This window comes from Hemicordylus capensis, chromosome 2 (assembly GCF_027244095.1).
Source record: "Hemicordylus capensis ecotype Gifberg chromosome 2, rHemCap1.1.pri, whole genome shotgun sequence".
NCBI lineage: Eukaryota > Metazoa > Chordata > Lepidosauria > Squamata > Cordylidae > Hemicordylus > Hemicordylus capensis.
The window spans coordinates 235,551,792-235,571,847 of NC_069658.1; the positions used below are offsets into that span (position 1 = coordinate 235,551,792).

The following is a 20,056-nucleotide window of genomic DNA, read 5'->3' on the forward strand; positions in this document are numbered from 1 at the left end:
TTCTGCTTCCCTACAGAGCCTCCTTACATGCAGGCTTTGCTTCCCCCTTTGTTGGGGATGCAAGGAGGGGGGCAGAGAGAGAAAAATCAAAAGCCAAAAATAAAAGGGAGGGAAGCAACAGGAGAGGGGGTTGTACACGTACCTAAAAAGAGAAGCAACAGAAAGTAGGGATGTGCCCAAACTGGTGCCCACATCCAAAGTGATTTGGCGGGTAAGTAGGGGTCAGTTCCTTTAAGAAGCAGGCAAGCAAGTCCTTACCTCCTCCTCTGCCACCCTACTTTTCTGGGCATGGCCTCACTTTCCAAAAAGCAGCATGCAACTGTGGCACTGCTCCCAGCATTTGAGCCAGTTTCCATTAGATCGGCGACAGATTTGGAGGGGTGGTATCACGGGTCACCAGGCAAAATGAATGGACAGTTTCCATTTTATGACCAACAGAAAATTCAGGACTTATAATGGTACAATGATGAAACTCATCTCTTTTTTTGTTACTAATAATTTATTGCACATTTCCGTAACATAGTATACAAAATACAATGTACAAGGGGGGGGAAAACATTGATTTACTCTCACCCTCCCATTATCACGCAAATCAGACACCCAATGGTAAGCCCACATCTAAAAAACAATCCCAGTATGAACACCCTCCCTCTACATAAAGCAAAATATTGAGAAGGAAGAGAGCCAAGGATTTTAAATACAGTATCAAAGAGTGTCAGTATCCACTTGAGATAACCGACAATGTATATAATGCTAAGAAATTCTTCCAAATTCCCTGGAATGCATTGTCACCGCCTCTCTTCAGATTATACACATGCACACGCGCAGAATGGCGGAGCTCAAATATTTATGGGAAAGGAAGATTAAATGGTTCCTGAGGTGCCTGGTGAGGTGATAGCTTCAATTCATTTCTTTGCCAGGACTTATTCATTCCCTCTCATGAATGAAGTAGAGTTTGTATGCTGCAAAGCATTATTGCAACCCTGCAAGGACATATAGGGTTTCCCCATTGTGTGGATTCTCTTGGCTGTTGAAATGGAATTGACCAGGAGAACGCCAACCCAATTATATTGTGAATCCTCCCCTTGAATAATTAGAAAACGGAAGAATTAAAAGCAGAACGCTGCAGAACACTAATGTGATGAGGAGACTCAACCTTATGTCTGTTTCCCCCAACATCAAATTCTAGGAAGGCAGTTCCTCCTCCTCCTCCAGGGATCAGTTACAAACAGCAATCACACAAATTGGATTGCAAAAAAAAAAAAAAAAAAAAGGTGCTCCACTCTAAGCTTTTTCTGCATTCTAAACATTTCAGTGATTCAGTGGATGCCCACCTGTATGCACTATCTGCTGCTGACTAAGCTTTATCCTCTGGCTAAAACGTTTTTCATACGGGCCGACATACTGTGCAACATCACACCCACACAGTGGAACATTCTGGCCTCACGGCTGCACAACTCCTTTTCCTGCAATTTCTGTGCTTGCACGGAAATGCAAACAAAACTTGCATTTCCACAATGGCGAACATTCCACCGAATTCATAATGTTGCAATATCAGCCACTTTGAGCAGTTATTAATCATCTCCATGTCCAGTAAGGATTATTATTCAATAATAAGGATTTTTTCTCCCCCAACTGAAACTCTTTCTGTACTCTAAGTATAAATGGTTTCTCTGCTGTGTGGATACTTGCATGTGACATAAGTGTTCTGACTGAAGCTCTTTCCATACGCCGAGCATATATATGGTTTCAACCCTATGTAGCTTTTGTTATGTCCACTAAGGCATCAACTGTGGCTGAATCCCCTTCTGCAATCTCAGTATGTCTGTATTTTCGATCCTTTGCGGAGCCTTGCAAGTTAATAAAGGCTTGTCTTTGTACAAACCTACAGTTGAAGGAACATGAAGTGGGTTCGGCATAGTTGAGGGTGTGAGTCTGGGCAGAGGGGATGCACAAAGGACAAAATGAAACTGAAGGCTGCAACTAGAGTAGAGGAAATAGGGGCTTGTGCAGGAGCCAACACCCCCTCCTCAATTCTGGGTATTTAAGAGAACATGTCCTTCACTATGCGCCTCATCGACCATTGGGATCATCTGGAGATGTTCATCTGCAATTGCCACCATCCCGTCTGGTGGTTACACAGGGACGGTCCTTCTCTGTTGCTTCACCAGGCCTCTGGAATGTGCTCCCTGCCAAAATAAAAGCCTCCCCATCTCTGACAACTTTTTAAAAGTCTTTAAAGACACATTGAGCCCCACTGACTTCTCAATTTCTGGGTATGGTATGGATCCAGACACCCCTCTTTCTGAGCCTCTCTTTGTTTTCTGAGCAAGTATCTCGTTTCTCTCCTTTGCAAATTCTTTGATAGATGCGAAAGTTTTTCTTCTGACAGGCGCTTTTCCCACACTGAACATGCATATGTTCTCTCTCCTTTGCGAATTGTTTGATGCCAAGTCAGTCTATAGCTGTGGCTGAAGCTGCCCTCTGTGGGTTCTTTGATGGCAAGTGAGGCTTGAACTCTGGCTGAGAATCTTTTATGCCCCTTAAGCACTGTGTGAATTTTTAAATGTGTGACCTAAGTTGTGTGCTCTGACTGAAGTGCCTTCCACGCACTGAGCATGCTTACAGGCTCTGTTTTGTGGCTTCTCTGATGGCTATTAAGCTCATCATTGCAACGGAGACTCTTTCTGCACACTGGACATGCATTCGATTCCTCTCTTTGGTGGATTATTTGATGTAGTGGCAGCTATAGTGCCCATTGGAGCCGGTGGTAAAGGGCAGAGCAACGAACAGTATGTGGTGCCAGGGATAACAACAACAACAACAACAACAGGTGTAGCTTATGGTAGGGCAGGGCCAGGGTTAACAGGTGGAGCCAACTAATTCCAATTTTCTCCTGATCCTCTTTCCTTGCAAACACTCTGAAAGGACACTTAACAACTGGAGAGCAATGCCTTGCCTTGGTTAAGGAGAACGGCATGCTGTGACGCTGGGCTCTATGCTGGGAGAAAAGGTGTGACCTTATCTACCACCCTTGACAGCCAGCCGGATCCTCCAGTTAATGGCTTAGCGTATCACCTCTTATCATCATTGCTTGTACAGAAAATGAGCTCGCCGTTCTGTCTGTTTGGCAAACAATTCAATTGTCCTGTGATTAAAATCCGGAATCTCCTTAATCATCCGTTGCTCAATGGACAGCATTGCCAAGGCACTGAGTGATGTGGTGTCTCGTGCAATGGTGTTTCGGAGGAATGTCTTTATCCTCTTCAGAGCCGAGGATGTCTGCTCCGCTTCTGCTGTCATTGGAGTGGTGATCAGAATTCTCAGCAAGGTCACGGTTTGGTCCAAAGTGGTCTCCAGGTTGCTCCCCAGAAGTGTGCGTAGGAGGGTGGATGGATCTTTGCAGTTGTAGAATTCTTTCCTCTTATACAGGATGGAAAGCTCAGTCTTCAGTCTGTCATTCTGCAGTATCGGGTAGGCTTCTACAGCTTTGCCAAGTGCCTCTTGTGGGAATGTCTGCTTATGTACGGGAAACAAACTCCCCTGGAACAGTGTTGCACTAGACAGATGACTGGTGAATGCAAAACGTTCTTGTGTGTGGGAGACGATGATGTCACAGACTTCCAATGCAATTCGGTCCAAGGACTCCTTCGTTTTGCCTATGGGCAGCCGGGATTCTCTAGGCAACCCGAAAAACAAGCTGCCAACGGAATCTTTGACAGAACTGATGGCGCTCACAAAGTCTGAGGTAGCTTTCCTGACAGCTGCAGCATCAGTGGCTCCATTCTGGAGTTGACTGTGGAGAAGATCGACATGAGGCATTATCCTGTGGAACAGGGACAACAGGTAGAGGAACTCGCCATCTTCTTCCAGCATTTGAAGAAACCCCCTGGCCTCACGGACTGCACTGCAGTCAAAGTCCCAAGCTCTTATTTCCTTGAAACATTCAATTAGTTCCAGTCGCTTCTCAAACACCAAACTCGCTGTTTGGATGTTGAAGTTCCAGCGTGTCTGAGATGATCCAGGGAATCTTCTTCTCACAACTGCCTCCAGAACTGCATTCCTTTCAGTACTGCAGGCAAAGAATGCCGGGAACCAAGAAAGGTCCGAAAAGAAAACCCTCACTTCCTTAATTTGCGATGTTGCTTGTTGCATCACCAAGTTCATTTGATGGGCATAGCAGTGAATGTAGTGGGCATTAGGGAAAACCTCACAGATCATCTTCTGTACTTTTCCGGGCTCCCCACGTACCACACTTGCCCCATCATAGCTCTGAGCAACAAGTTTCTCCCTGTCCTTCTCCGGCAACACCTCTTTCAGCTGCTCAAGCAAGACTTTAGCAATGTGTTCCACTGAAGAGCCTTCCGGTTTTGTGAATCCGTAGAAGCGTTCCACCAGGAAGCCATCCTCGTCAATGTAGCGGAAAATCAGGACAGATTGGCGGTGGGTGGAAACGTCAGTGACATCATCCGCTTGAATTGCCACTACACAAGCACGTTCCAATTGCTGTTTAATGTGATCCTTCGCCACCGTCAACATGCAGTCGAGCAGTTCATTTTGAATGGTCTCGGATAGACCTTTAAACACTGTGGCACTCTGCAGGTGGACATCCGTGGCTGAACCGATGGATGCCATGAGATCAACCAGTCCTCTGCAAATGGCCAGGTTTGAAGAATCCTCCATATCGTCATGACCACGGAGGGCCAATTCAAAAGCACCACAGAACCGTATAGAGTCAATTATTTTTGAGAGAATGTATCGGTTGTTCTCCACTTCTTGATTGTGCTTTCTTATAGACACCCCGTAGCCTTCGTCCATTTCCACTGCTACATTTTCTCTGCCTAATACTGTCAGTTCCACACAGTTCTCCATATGAGTCCTGGAGGCTTCATGTTTCTTGCTCTTGTCAGCAAGATGCTTTAAGTCTCGGTATCCTGTCCGGGACCATGCCTTCTCACCCCCAAACATCAAGCAAGGAAAGCAGAACAATGCGTTTCTTGCAGCACATCCACACAGCCATTTTTTTCTGTCATACCAATCTGTGGAGAACCTCCTTGTGATAAATTTCCCCCTCTCCGCTGTAGCCTGTTGGAGCTTCAGAAGAGGCCTGTCTGGCCCCATCTCTTTGATTAGGAGCTTCTCCTTTAAAGGCAGCCTGGTGAAAGGAGCTTGTAGAAGCTTTTCCACAGAGTTCTTCCCAAACACCCTAGGCTTCTGAACTGGTGGCTCCTGAATAAATAGAAAGAGAGAAACATGAATACATGCAACATCTGAGAGAACTGTAAGTGTTAAATTGTTCTAAAGCTGAACTTATCATTTATTTTATTTCCGCCCTTCCAAAAATGGCTCAGGGCAGTTTACACAGAGAAAGAATAAATAAATAAGATGGATTCCAGTCCCCAAAGGGCTCACATCTAAAAAGAAACAAGATAGACACCAGCAACAGTCATTGGAGGTACTGTGCTAGGGGTGGATAGGGCCAGTTACTCTCCCCCTGCTAAATAAAGAGAATCACCATGTTAAAAGGTGCCTCCTTGCCAAGTTAGCAGGGGTATTATCATTCTAGTGTAATAAAAACTGCACATTAAAAGAATGGGAGAGGAACAGCTAGATAGAGGTTTGAACTTCATTTTAAATCATTGGCTGAAATCATCAGATCTAGAGTTGTGCAAGCTGAAGAAAAGCTTCTCTCTATCCACACCATGCACAATTTTATGAACTTCTGTTTCGTCCCCTCTTAGTAAGCTTTTTTCTAAACTAAAAATCCCCAAATGTTGTAGCCTTACCTCGTTGATTGCTCTGGCTGGAGTGGCCTCTGCACTCTGAGCAGGTATTTGGTTTCTCTCCTGTGTGATTCCATGATGTGCGCCAACATGTGATGTATTAGTCAATACATTTCCTTGCAGAGTGATATTATTTCTCAGGTCTCCATTGCGACATTGTACTTGGAAGGGAAATTGTATTTGGACGGGAATTTGTAGCTGAACAGGACATTGTACTTGGAAAGGAATTACATAGAACTGAGCCCCTGCAGGAACAATGGTCGTCTCCCTTGTCATCAGGTTTGCTTCAGTATTCCTTTTTTGTAGTTCGTCCTCTTTCTCTTTCTCCCTCCTATCATCTGCGGGAATAAAAAGAAAGACACACCGAGTCTCAAATCAAGGGACAAGGCCAATTAACCTTCACATCTGAAGCATGATTGTTGGTGAGGCATAAGCAAGCCTTCTCAGTGATGGCCCTGGTCCTCTGGAACTCCCTGCCCCTTGACAGTAGGCTTTCCCACTCCATTTTATACAAATGTTGAAGAGTTTCATATTTCAGAAGGCCTTCCCTTAACAAATTTTGTCCAATTTTCTTGGGAGGCAGAAGCCAGTCCAAACATTGTTGGATCAAACAATACACACTGGAAAAATTACCAGACTTAATGCCCAGGACAAATAAAGATTTAAAAATAAATAAATAAATAACTACTTCTGAATATCCTAGTCTAGGCACCATAGCATAGCATAGTGGTTAAAGTGTTGGACTAGGACCGGGAAGACCCGAGTTCGAATCCCCATTCAACCATGAAACTCACTGGGTGACCCTGGGCCAGTCATGTATCGCTCAGGGTTGTTGGGAGGATAAACATAACCATGTACACCACTCTGAGCACCTCAGAGGAAAAGCGGGATATAAATGTAAAATAAAGTAATAATAATAAAATTTCTGGGAGCCATGGCTCCCTGGTGCTTGTGGTTTGTCATGCCCTGCCCTAAAACCTGTTTAATAAACAAACTGCTGTGGAAATAAAATACAAGAAATATACAAGATTAGGAGACAGATCCTGCCATTGATTCAGTAGATGCTATTGACTGCCATTAACATCTTCCTCTCCTGCTGTGAGAATCTCTGCAGCTGTCCCTTGGCTGGTTCCCCTGTCAGGTCTCTCGAGTGGGTGAAATGGAGCCAGGAGAACTCAACACCGACAAAGGCCCCACCACCCAACAAAGTAGCTACCTGCTGATCTCTCTTTTTCCTTGGCGTCGTTGACAGATGGCTCTTCCCCTTCTGCCGGCAAGGAAGGCGACTTAGGTTTGGCGACTGAAAGTGTTCCTTTGGAGCAAAGAAACAGAACACACATTTCTGGAAGTTCCAACTAGAGTCATCCCTCGCCAACCATGAGGGTTCCGTTCTGGCAAAACCTCGCCGTTGGCAGATTTGCGGTTGGCGAGGCATTGAAGTCTATGGGAAACAGTGGGCTACAGGGAACCACCACCACCACCACCACCACAAGACCTAAACATAAAGGGAACCAATACAAAAAAAAATGCTAAAATTTTTGACCCATTTTTGGAAAGGCGGTATAGAAATCGAATAAATAATAAAACGCAAAAAATCCTATAATATTGCCAAGAGAAAAAAGAATGAACAGATGGAACCTCAGATTTAAACCCGCTCCCCCCCCACCAAGGCATTTTAAATTGGCAAGAGACAGCAAGTTCAGCAAGGCTCACCAAGAAGAATGAGCAGATCGAACCTTTGACCACCGCTGCCCACCCCAATTGCCAAAACCCCTCCAAAAAAATCACTAAAACAAACCCTCACCAAACGCGGAAAATCAGGTCATGGTTGGCAAGACCTGTCACAATTTCCCATTCGCATATACGCAAACCCGCGGTTGGCAAACCCGCGGATGGCAAGGGATGACTGTATGCCTGATATTCATAGAATCAAAGCCAGCATGTCTGAACCCTCTTCTTGCCCTCCGAGCAGACAAAGAAGATATGGTAAATGTTCTGGCTGACAATTTGGAATTGTCAGCCAGAGGTAGGCCATAGCCCAGGGTGCCTCACAGTCTGACTTAAAAGCTCAGCCGTGAGGGAAATGCTCTTGCTGAAGACCAGGCTGCATTTCCCTTTCTGCTGAACTTGTGGGACTGAGGGATGGGTGGACTATGTCTAAGCACAGAGCCAGCTGGTCAGGAGGGAGGGAGGGGCAGGCCTATGCTGTGAAGCCCTGGCCACGAGGCTTCAGAGCACAGGAGGAAGGCACTGGTTTCCTTTTGCTTACTGGAAAGAGTCACTTGTGGGCATCACAATACCCAGTTGCCTGCATATCATCATTTTATTCCCCATTATCTTTGGCAAGATTTATTGGCGGGGGTGTGTGTGCAAGGGGGAAATCTCATGTATACAGTTATGGGACAGGCTCCTAGAGTCACTGACTCACATATGGAGAGGAGAGCTGGTCTTGTGGTAGCAAGCATGACTCGTCCCCTTAGCTAAGCAGGGTCTGCCCTGGAGGCATATGAATGGGAGACTATAAGTGTGTGCTTTGTAAGATATTCGCCTCAGGGGATGGAGCCGCTCTGGGAAGAGCAGAAGGTTTCAAGTACCCTCCCTGGCTTCTGCAAGATAGGGCTGAGAGAGAGTCCTGGAAATGTAATTGTTGGAAATGTGGACTTTTAATAAGGCTCAATTGTATTGGAAGCAAAATCACGAGAAAATGGAACAAATTTTAGAGATTAAATTTCCTTTTTTACCAGAAATCTTTCTTTTAAGTATGACAAAACCTTATATTCCTTCTAAATGTAATGAGCTGTCTTTATATATGATTACTGCAGCCAGGATTTCATATGCTCATCATAATTGGCGTGTTTCTGAACTCCCCTCTTTAAATGATTGGTTTTTGAAATTATAGGATTATGCCTCAATTTCTAAAGTTTCAGCTTATATGAATGAAGTCTCAACCGAGTCATTTATGTCAACTTGGGATCGCTTTATAAACTTTAAAATCCAACAAGGACATCATTTGTTCCCATTGTCCGGATTTGATTTGTGAAGCTTTATGTACCCAGCTTTATGCAACCAAGTGTTGATCAGGCATAATCAAATGTTGATAACTGCTGCCGAATTTTCTTAGAACTATAATATATTTAGAATGTTTTCTTTTTAGTATTTGCTTAAAGAAATACATGTCCTATTTTCAATGGGAGTACTCGTGAGTAACTTACTCTGTATGCGAGCCAGTGACTGTAGAAGCTTGTCTCACAAATGTGCATGTATGTTTGGGGTACCTGCACCGATTCTCTGGAGACAAAATGGGTACACTTGTTAAGAAAAGGCTGAAAAGCTCCGATTTGACATATAGTATTGCACCAGCAATTCCCACACCAGTTTGAACACAAGCTCCCTCATATCCCACTGGGAGAAATCTCTGCAGCTATTCCCTGGCTGTTTTCCCTGACAAACAGGTGGGTGATATTTATCCAGAAGAAAGATGTGCCTGACAAAAGTTCCCACCACAAAGCAATGTGTCTACCTGCCGATGTCTCTCCTTCCTTGGCGCCCTCGACAAATGGAGGCTTCCCTTCTGGACAAGAAGTGAGCTCAGGTTTGGGAACCAAGAGTGTTCCTTTGGAGCAAAGAAACAGAACACATATTTCTCCAAGTTCTAAGAAGAAGAAGTCTTCAGAGAACCCAACCCAGAATACCCAAACCCTCCCTCCTGCCCTCATGCAAATGAGCCAACAAAAAGGGATAGCAAGTGAACAAAGACATGTTATTGCACCATCAATAAAGTTTGGACACACTTTTCCCAGCGGTACAACCTCCCTCCCCCCGCACTGGAAGAATCACCATAACTATCCCTTGGCTGTTTCCTGGCAGTTCTCTGAAAGGGGTAACATTTAGTCAGGCCTACCAGGAGAACTTGTCACCTAATCTGCCCAACAATGGTTTCCACCACACAGCAAAGCATCTACCTGCTGATCTCTCTCCTTTCTTGGAGCCCTCTACACATGGATCTTCTCCTTCCATAGAAGTGCATTCAGGTTTTTCTTTGGGGGGAAAAATAAATATTATTTGCAGTTCCAACTATAATATATCTTCAGAGAGCCTAAGTCAGCCTGTCTGAACCTTCCTCCACATCTCCTCAGGCATATGGAGGGGAAAGTAGGGATGGCAAGCAGTGCTCCCTGTAACAGAGATGCCCAGATGTTCTTAAGTACAACTCCCAACATCCCCAGCCACCCATGGCAACAGGGATGATGGGAGTTGTATAGAACATCTGAAAACTGAGGGTAGGAATAAATGGACAGTTCTCTAAATGGAGGGAAGTGAGAAGTGGGGTCCCACAGGGATCAGTACTGGGACCAGTGTGGTTCAATGTATCCATAAATGATCGATCTAGAAGTTGAGGTAAGCAGCAAGGCAGCCAAATCTGCAGATGACCCCCAACTATTTAAGTCAGTAAAATCCAGAACAGATTGTGAGAACCTGAGGCGTGATGTCAGTGTCATCGACCTTTAGGGAACAGTGACCATAGTCACTGTATACATGCAGTATACATGCAGGGAGAGAATCACCAAGGAAGTCTAACACAGACATTTTGAATTTCAGGAAAGGAAACTTCTCCAAAATGAGGAGTATGGTGAAAAGAAAGCTGAAAGGGAAAATCAGGAGAGTCCCTTCGCTCCAGAATGCATGGAGTTTACTCAGAACCACAATACTAGAAGCCCAGTTAGACTGTATACCCAAAAAGAGGAAAGGTATCACTAAGTCCGGGAGGATGCCAGCATGACTAACAGGTAACATCAAGGAAGCCATAAAAGGGAAGAAGACTTCCTTCTGAAATTGGAAGGCCTGTCCAAATGAAGAGAACAGAAAGGAACATGAACTCTGGCAAAAGAAATGCAAGGTTACAATAAGGGAGGTGAAAAGAGAGTTTGAGGAACATTTAGCTAAAAGCATCAGGGGAATAACAAAAACTTCTTTAAATACATCAGAAGCAGGAAAGGCAGTTGGCAGGGAGGCAGTTGGACCATTAGACAATGAGGGAGTGAAAGGGATTATTAAGGAGGATATGGAGGTTGCAGAGAAGCTAAATGAGGTCTTTATATCCGTCTTCACGGCAGAGGATACTGAGCATATACCTGTTCCTGAACCAGGCTTTTCAGGGATGGAGGCTAAAGAACTGAGTCAGATAGCAGTGACAAGAGATGATGTTCTAAACTGTCTGGAAAAACTAAAAAATCACCAGGGCTGGATGGCATCCATCCAAGAGTCCTCAAAGAACTCAAATGTGAAATTGTTGACCTCCTTGCTAAAATATATAACCTATCCCTGCAATCAGGCTCTGTATCGGAGGACTGGAAAGTAGCAAATGTAACACCGATTTTCAAAAAGAGATCCAGGGGCGATCTAGGAAATTACAGGCCGGTTAGCTTAACATTCATTCCAGGCAAATTGATGGAAAGCATCCTCAAGGATAAAATTGTAAAGCACATAGAACAGGCCCTGCTGGAAGAGAACCAGCATGGCTTCCGCAAAGGTAAATCTTGCCTCACCAACCTTTTGGAGTTCTTTGGGAGTGTCAACAAGTGTGTGGATCAAGGTGATCCAGTTGACATAGTATACCTGGACTTCCAAAAAGCTTTTGACAAAGTTCCTCATCAAAGACCACTGAAGAAACTTAGCAGTCATGGGATAAGGAGACAAGTACACGTGTGGATTGCTAACTGGTTGAAAGACAGAAAACAGAGGGTAAGTATAAATGGAGAATTTTCACAATGGAGGAAAGTAAGAAGTGGGGTCCCCCAGGAATCTGTACGGGGCCCGAGCTTTTTAATTTATTCATCAATGATCTAGAAGTAGGGGTAAGCAGCGAGGTGGCCTAATATTATAATGCCCTTATACAAAACTATGGTGCAGCCACACCTGGAGTACTCCATAGAATTCTGGTCACCACATCTAAAAAAGAACAATGCAGAACTGGAGAAAATGCAGAATTGGGCAACCAAGATGATCAGGGGCCTATAGTACCTTTCTTATGGAGGCAAGGCTACAACACCTGGGGCTATTTAGTTTAGAAAAAAGACGACTGTGGGGAGACATGATAGAGGTCTATAAAATCATGCAGGGTGGAGAAAGTGGATAGAGAGAAATTCTTCTCCCTCTCACATAACACTAGAACCAGGGGACATCCCATGAAACTGATTGCCAGGAAATTTTGGGCCAACAAATGGAAGTACTTTTCTACCCAACACATACGCAAGGGAATCCCCGAGGTAGAGCCGATCACCATGAGTAAACACGGCAAGCTTCATGTCTGGGCTTCCCCTGCCAAGGTCTTGCAGGGACAACCCTGTTGGGCGGGGGAAGAATTAGACACCAACATGCCGATGTGGAGGCATTCATGCTAGCTGGCAGGGAGCTGTTGCCTCGCTATCAACAGATGGCATAGCTTCACAGGATGTGGAGTGGCTACTGCAAGATCTCGAAAGATTTGCCCCAGCTGTCAAACTATGTAAGGGAGGACTGGCTGGTGACTGGCCAGTCGTAGAGGGCTCAGTGTGGAAGAAGCTCTGGGGGTAGCAACACTAGGGTGAGGCTGGTGAATGGAACAAGCCCTGCCTGTGCCTCAAAAGCTCCCCTGGCTGAAATCTCTGAGGCCACCTCAACCGCCTTTAACAGCAGAAGGATGGCTATACTGAGAGCCTGTCAGTGGAATTAACCTATGGAATTCTCTGCCACAAGATGTGGTAACAGCCACCAGCCTGGAGGGCTTTAAAAGGGATCTAAATAAATTAATGGAGGACAGGTCTATCCATGACTACTAGTCTGAGGGCTATCAGCTATCTCCAGCCTAAGAAGCAAGATGCCTTTAAATATCACTTGCAGAGGAGCTATAGCAGGAGCAAGGGAATGCCCTCAGCTCTTGCCTTTAAGCTTCCCAGAGCACAAAACAGGATGCAGGATTAGATAGGCCTTGGGCCTGATCCAGCAGGGCTGTTCTTATGGGTATCCCTGTTACAAAGAACACTAATGGCAAGTGATCTTCCCACACTGGGAGTGGGAAAGCCAGAGTTGCCGCCTAGAAATAGAAGAGTCAGTCTCTTCCCAGAAGGTAGCTACTGTTTCCTCACCAGGCTTTGAAATAGTCCCAAGATGGAATCCAAACAGTCCCTTCTTAACCACAGTACAGACCAAGAAAGCCCCAGCTCAGAAGCAAGCTCCCTCTTAGACCATGTCCGGAGAAAGCCTCCTATATCCATGTCTGCCACCAAATGTGGTTCCATCAGGACCACCAAATAAGGGCTGAAGTGAGCTCGCACTTCTGCCAGCTTGGAAGAGGAGGATGCGAGTTTTATCATTTTATTTAGGGGTTTAGGAATGTCACCTTGCAGGTTCTGGTGGTAGATCAACTAATCTTTATTTGAAAGGCAGAATATCCAAGGAGCATGGAGCAACCATTTATACCCTCCAGGACATCCCTACAATGCATTGATACAGACAGCAATAGTTGCAATTCCTGCTTTCCACATCCATTAGCCAAGGGAAAGAGGAAGCCTTACCCAGAAAGGTCAAGTGCCCAGAAACATCCTCCATGACTTCTTTCTGCAGAGCCTTTTGGTCTGGATCCAGCAGAGCCCACTCCTCCTCAGAGAAACACACAGCCACATCCTCCAAGGTCACCGGACCCTGAAAGAGAAGGGAAACCTTTTCTTTTAGAGAAAAGTGGAGAAGAGTGGAGGCTGAGGCCTTTTGCAAAGTCTTCCTAGTGGGAAGCACTGATGAAAGCAAGAAAGGCAAGGCCTTTCTCTCTCTTCCTCTCTCTCCAAGGATCTTCTCCTACCTGATCTGGCGACTGCACAGCAACAACTTCCACTCCACCACCAAGAGAAGGGATCTCCAGTTTCATCTCACTGCCTGTGTAGTGAAAAATTGTGAGAAGATAGGTTATGTTCTATATACATTTTGCATTTCAGGACCCAGAGTGAAACCAATCTGTCTCCTTGTTCCTTTTGGGAACAATACCAAGTTTTAGTTTCAACACTGTGAAGCAGAGCTTAAAATCAATGCTCACTCTGCAGAGGAACCTATGGTACTCTCAAAATTTTTAAAAAAAATTGCAGTATGGCAATCAACTGGGGAAATTCCTTGCTACGTTAAATGCTGAAATAAAAAGGAAGCTAAGAGTGATAATGTGATTTAGAATTCAGATGGACAACATGCATATTTAGATAGAGAAGGGTTAGAGGAGGAGGAAGAGAAGGAGGAGGATGCACAGTTTAAGAATATCCTAGTCTAGGCACCATGGTTAAATAGGAGAGGAGAGATGGTCTTGTGGTAGCAAGCATGACTTGTCCCCATAGTTAAGCAGGGTCTGCCCTGGTTGCATCTGAATGGGAGACCTGATGTGTGAGCACTGCAAGATATTCCCCTCAGGGGATGAAGCCGCTCTGGGAAGAGCAGAAGGTTCCAAGTTCCCTCCCTGGCTTCTCCAAGATAGGGTTGAGAGAGATTCCTGCCTGCAACCTTGGAGAAGCCGCTGCCAGTCTGTGAAGACAATACTGAGCTAGATAGACCAGTGGTCTGACTCAGTATATGACAGTTAACTATGTTACCTAAATATCTAGGAGCCATGGCTCCCTGGCACCTGGGATTTGTCCAACTCCGACATATCAACTCATATTGCTATGGAGAGCATTAATGATTAAAGATGAATATGCTCCTTCATTTTTTATAATAATTCCAGTAGTTCTGTGGAACTTCAAGAACAATCACAGCAGGAGTAGCTTATTCAGACTACATTTATCTAGAAGAGAGATTTCATTCCCATCTATTATTAAATATTGAGATCCCCATAAACTTCTTTTTGAGCTCTAGAATAGTTCAATGTTAGTAAGCTTCAATCAGCATTACTGTGGCCCTATATGGATCCTAGAAGCTATCTAGTATATCCCAAGGGTTATTCAAAACATTCTTTCCAGAATTTGGGATCTTTCTGTCTGTCTAGCTTGGGCTCAACATGCACCAAATATTTTCCGCTTAGCTACAGTGTTATGCAATCCCAGGAATGACAGAGAGGACTAAGGAACTTTATTAGCATAAAAAACATACTACATGGTTTATGCACTTTGGCTGACATTCAGACTAATGCTGTGCTATTGTAGGGATGTGCCCAGATCGGTTTTGGCACTGGTTGAACCATTTCTACTGGTAGTACTCACTGGTTTCCCCTTTACTATTAAGGGGGCAAGGGGCTTCCCTAAACCTAGAGGGGGTGGGAGAGGAGTGAGTTGGTACTTACAAGTCCCAGCAGTGGCTGCTCCCCCCACACTCCCAGGCTCCTCCAGAGTAGCCTGGGCTGGCAGCAGCCCAGTTCAGGCCTCTGCGCATGTATAGAGGCCATTTTAGTGACATCTATGCATGAACAGAGGCAATTTGCCGGTGGTGGTGGTGGGGAGCCACCACTGGGACTTGTAAGTACTAATTTACTCCCCTCCTGCCCCCTCTAGGTTTAGGGGGGGAACCCCACCCCTTTACTGGTGGGGGGGGGGTCCTCACCAGATTCCCCTTTACCAGCAGAGCTGTGAACCAGCTTGGTTTGATTCGAACTCAGACAAGGCCGAGGCCAGTCCGGTCCAGTCCTGAACCTGTCGAGCCAAGCCACTTTGACGTTAAACCCCACTCGAATCGAGCTGGCTTGCAAACCCCTATGCTCTTTCAGCAATAAGCATGTATGCAAGGCTGCAAGTTGAATGGAGGCTTCAAGTTGCACAGTCTCTTCCACTCTCGTTCTGCTTGTGCAACAAGGAGAGGAGGTAGCTTTGCATGGTTCCCTGAAACATATATAGACCGAGGAAGAGGTTTCACAGCACGAGGCATGCCGCAAGTTGCAGGAGCGCACCAGTCTGAAAGGCAAGCTCTGGACTTAGCAAAACTAGAAGTGCGACATGATTTGCACCAGTACAGCCTTAGTCTGGACCTCAGTCTGTGTTCGTGATGATACATAATTTCATGTATACCCGAGGCTATCAAACTTGGGCTCCCAGACTACAAATCTCATCATCCTCAGCTACAAGCCTGGTGATGGTGAGAGCTACAGTCCAACATATGGGGATCCAAGTGTGAGAACCCCCTGGGATATACAGATGGGTCAAAGATATGCTATTAGCCGTTTCCAATTTTTCAATATCTTCCGCTCTGTCACTATTCCTGTGAATTTCACATAGTCAACTTAGACCCTTTCCTACCTCTGAGATAGTTTTATATTCCGTTTGTATAATCTACTGGATTTCTAGATCATAGGTGGTATGTTTACGTGGGTTCTAAAGCAATGAAGCCATAGCTTGATGACAGGACGTCTGCTTTGCATGCAGAAGGTCCCAGGTTAAATCTCTAGCATCTCTAGGAAGGGCAAGGAAAGGCTGCTACCTGAAACCTTGGAAAACCACTACCAGCCAGTGCAGGCATGGGCCAACGGTCTGACTCAGTGTAAGGCAGCTTCCTATGTTCCTATGGGCTCAGGGAATTTGTTCCCCATCATGGGGAAAGCTCTGACAGCTTTTTAAAAGTCTTTAAAGATGCATCTGTTCATCCAGGCTTTAAATTAATATTGTTTTAATGGTTTTAATGCTGTTTTAAAATATTCTTTTAAAAATTTTAAATTGTTGTAATGTTTTAAACTTTTTATTTTTGATTTAACTAATGTTTTTGGTGGAGGAAGGGATTCTGCCTTCCATTAAGACTAGGGTCACTTATGCCATTCCTCTTGAACGTGTTGTATTAGTACATAACATGCTAATAGCAGCAAGGAATGCAATGACCCAATTTGCAAACTCTAGGACAGGCCTTAACCTGTCACTTAACCTCTTTGCATCTAGGAACCAGACAGTAGACACTTGACAACATTACCAGGCTTACTGATGGACATGTTGGAGGGAGAGGTTAAATGGGCTTCTTTTTTATCCCCTATGCAAATAACAGAACAGGAAGAGGGCTGCCTGGGACAAATAAAAATAACTCACTGCCACAGTAATTTCTAGGTGCCATGACTCCCTGGCACTTGAAATTTGTCAGGCCCTGTACTAGGGTCTATCCTCCATTGATTTATAGGTGTGTTAGATACAGACCACCATGCTGATTTATTTATTCATTCAATTTCTATACTGCCCTTCCAAAATCGGCTCAGGGCGGTTTACACAGAGAAATAATAAATAAATTAAGATGGCTCTCTGTCCCCAAAGGGCTCACAATCTAAAAAGAAACATAAAACAGACACCAGCAACAGTCACTGGAGGTACTGTGCTGAGGGGGGATAGGGCCAGTCACTCTCCCTCTGCTAAATAAAGAGAATCACCACGTTAAAAGATGAATCAAATGGCTGCACCATTGGGAAGGAAAATGACTTTTCAAAAAAATTAAACTTCATCAACTTCTATTCTTCAGCACTAGATTCAGCTTTTGCCTATGGAAGTTATCCACCACGATATTTGGGCAATGCTGTGTGCACTTTATTAAATAATGCCTTATGGCTCATCTTTCTTTCTATTTTCAAGGCTCTCTTGTTTGAAAGGTAAAGTGTGCCGTCAAGTCAATTTCGACTCCTGGTGCCCACAGAGCCCTGTGGTTTTCTTTTGGTAGAATACAGGAGAGGTTTACCATTGCCTCCTCCTGCACAGTATGAGATGATGCCTTTCAGCATCTTCCTATATCGCTGCTGCCCGATATAGTACCAGTGGGGATTTGAACTGGCAACCTTCTGCTTGTTAGTCAAGCATTTCCCCACTTTACCACTTAAGGTTAGCAAACTGATAATGAACTATAAGAATCGCACATGCATTTTTTTTCCTTCTCTTTTACATCTTGGTGATTACTTGGTTGATATTACAGTTTTACTATTTTCTTACTTATTAAATTCAAATAAAACTAAAAAAACATAATAGCAAGGGCAGGAAGAAGGTTTTGTTTCAAGTTATGTTAAACTGCTAGGAACACAAGAGGTGCTAGAGAGAAGCATCTCCCATACACAGGCTCAAGGGAACATAACAGAATTCCATGGATATCAGGAGAGAGGGAGGCCACGTTGAAATACATCCCATTATTTATTTAATTTATTTATTATTTATTTATTTATTTATTTATTTAGCACATTTTTATACTGCCCTAACCCAAGGTCTCAGGGCAGTTAACCCTTACCATTAACCATTAACCCTTACCAAATGGGGTGGTACCTCCATCACTCTCCTGCACAATCCCTCTGAACAGCAACCTCTCTCTGGAGTCTGATGGGGCCTTCTCTGTCTTCAAGAGATCAGCGGCCACTTCAGCTAGCTTCCTTTGTGCCTAAAACAAGAGAAAAGGCAAGAGGAATCAAGAATTGAATGGAATTATAGTATTCATTTTGATAGCATTTATAACCCATACTCTCACCTGCTGCTCTTCTTGCCTCTTGGCCTCTGCCTGGCTCAGGAGGAAACCTTCTGCCAGGGCCACTGCCTGGGAACTGGTCTCCACTCCACATTCTCTCACCCAGCTCTCCATCTCTGGGGGTAGGACAGTCAGAAACTGCTCCAATATCACCAGGTCCAGGATCTGAGCCTTTGTATGCTTTTCTGGCTTTAGCCACTGGTGGCAAATTCTGTGAATTCGGCTGCATATCTCTCGGGGGCCCTCGGCCTCCTGATAGCAAAACTGCCTGAGTCTCTGGCGCTTTGCAGCTGAGCTGGTGGTGTCCTCAACCAACATCTTCTGCACAGTTTTTTCCCAGAATCCTCTGTCATTCCCAGCCTGGATGGACGGAAGGCCATTTTCTGCCCCCTTCTGCAATTCACTGTTTGCTGGGCTTTGACAATCCATCTTCTCTCTGTGCTCAAATGAAACTCCCACACAGTAAAAAGATCTTCTTGGCCTAACAGTTCGTCCCACACAGCCAAGGAGTCCTCATCACATTGGAAGTTATTGTTTTCTCTAGGAAAGCATTGAACTCACATGCAAAACACAGCTTCTTCCTGAGAAAAACAAAACAAAAACAAATCCCAAGAATCAGGGAGAGCCATAAACCAACACTGTGTTTATACCATGCTTTCACTCAAATTGTTTCTCCCTCCTATTGATTTTTTTTTATATCAAGTTGGAGGAAGAGTTCTGTATATATCTGTACTGAAAAGAGACCATGCTTGTTTATTAAACTTTAAAAACAGATAGAGAGTCAACCTATGGCTGAGAAAGAGATAGAGACTCAGCCTATCACCCTCTCACAACATCTTCACACATTTGCTCTGCTCAACTCCTCCCTTTACAGCTACGACCTGCTCCAGAGGCACAGCAACCCAAGCTCTGGTGCTGGTTTCTTGGTCAGAAATCAGCCTGTATCCCTCACTGCTCCTTACCAATCAAACTTGACTACAACAGCACCCTTCTTTGCCTGATTTTTGGGGTGCAGAGGGTCAGTCTCCTCTGGACAAGATTCAGTGGGCTCCAGCCATGTCTACTCCACCTGACTTCTAGACCCATGCTGGCAGTAGGTCTCCAGGATGACAAGCAGAGAGCTTTCCCAAGATTCTGTAGATGCAAAGTAGCATTTCTAAGCAGAGAAACGCTATGCTTCTTTTCTGGACTGCACTCTCCTCCCTTCCTTCCCACCCAGCATCTGCTTTGTCCCGATCCCCAAGAAAGGTCTCTATCTTGACCTACTGCTCTCCAGGATCCCAGGCAGGAAGCAGGAGCCTTTTTCAGCCCCGCAGATGCGAAGATTAAGGGATAAGTGCTCTGCATGTGTTCAGAGACACTCTCTTTCAGATGCAGCTACCTCATCCTGAGCCCGGCGCTTCTAGGAGCACCTGGCTCAGTAGCATCTGCTGAGATGCTCAAGAGATGCTGCCAGGGATTGGACAGGGGGCGTCTTCTGCTTGCAAGGCAGCTGCTCCAGCCCCTTCCCCACGGCTGGGCTTCTCTCCTCCATCCTACCCCATGAGGATCCACTGCACCCCACATGCACTTTGTACTCGCCAGATTCTTAGAGAAAGCTGCTGCCAGTGCACGCGGGAACTGGAAGAGCCAAAGGATACCTTCTATAGCGGAAGAAGCGGGATAGGAAGTAACCTCAATAAGTCCCAGCCCTCCTCCGGCGGCTCTCTAGGAGTCTCTTGATTTAACCCTTTAGAGTGACTCTGCCCATAGAGCAAGAAAGGGACCTCATCTCCCCAGATTGGCAGCGGCCCTCCAGGATCTCAGAGAGAAAGAAAGGGCCTTTCTCAGCCCTGCAAACCGACAACAGGAGATGCCAG

General features: G+C 45.1%; 1 protein-coding gene across 4 annotated transcripts; it reads right to left on the bottom strand.

The window, feature by feature from the left end:
- Positions 1-480: 480 nt before the first annotated feature.
- Positions 481-19,830, bottom strand: LOC128347858 (uncharacterized). Of its 4 annotated transcripts, none has more exons than XM_053303055.1 (10): positions 19,464-19,830; positions 18,201-18,778; positions 17,987-18,113; positions 13,618-13,691; positions 13,337-13,463; positions 9,746-9,820; positions 9,304-9,396; positions 7,000-7,095; positions 5,787-6,121; positions 481-5,229 (listed from the first exon to the last, which is right to left on the bottom strand). In XM_053303055.1, exons 2-10 carry the CDS (start codon positions 18,624-18,626, stop codon positions 3,088-3,090), a joined length of 3,495 nt encoding a protein of 1,164 aa, XP_053159030.1. In that variant the 5' UTR covers positions 18,627-18,778; positions 19,464-19,830; the 3' UTR covers positions 481-3,087. The 4 variants fall into 4 exon arrangements, with proteins under 4 accessions (XP_053159030.1, XP_053159029.1, XP_053159032.1 ...); XM_053303054.1 differs by having other exon boundaries at positions 19,160-19,830; XM_053303057.1 differs by having other exon boundaries at positions 19,737-19,804.
- Positions 19,831-20,056: the final 226 nt, after the last annotated feature.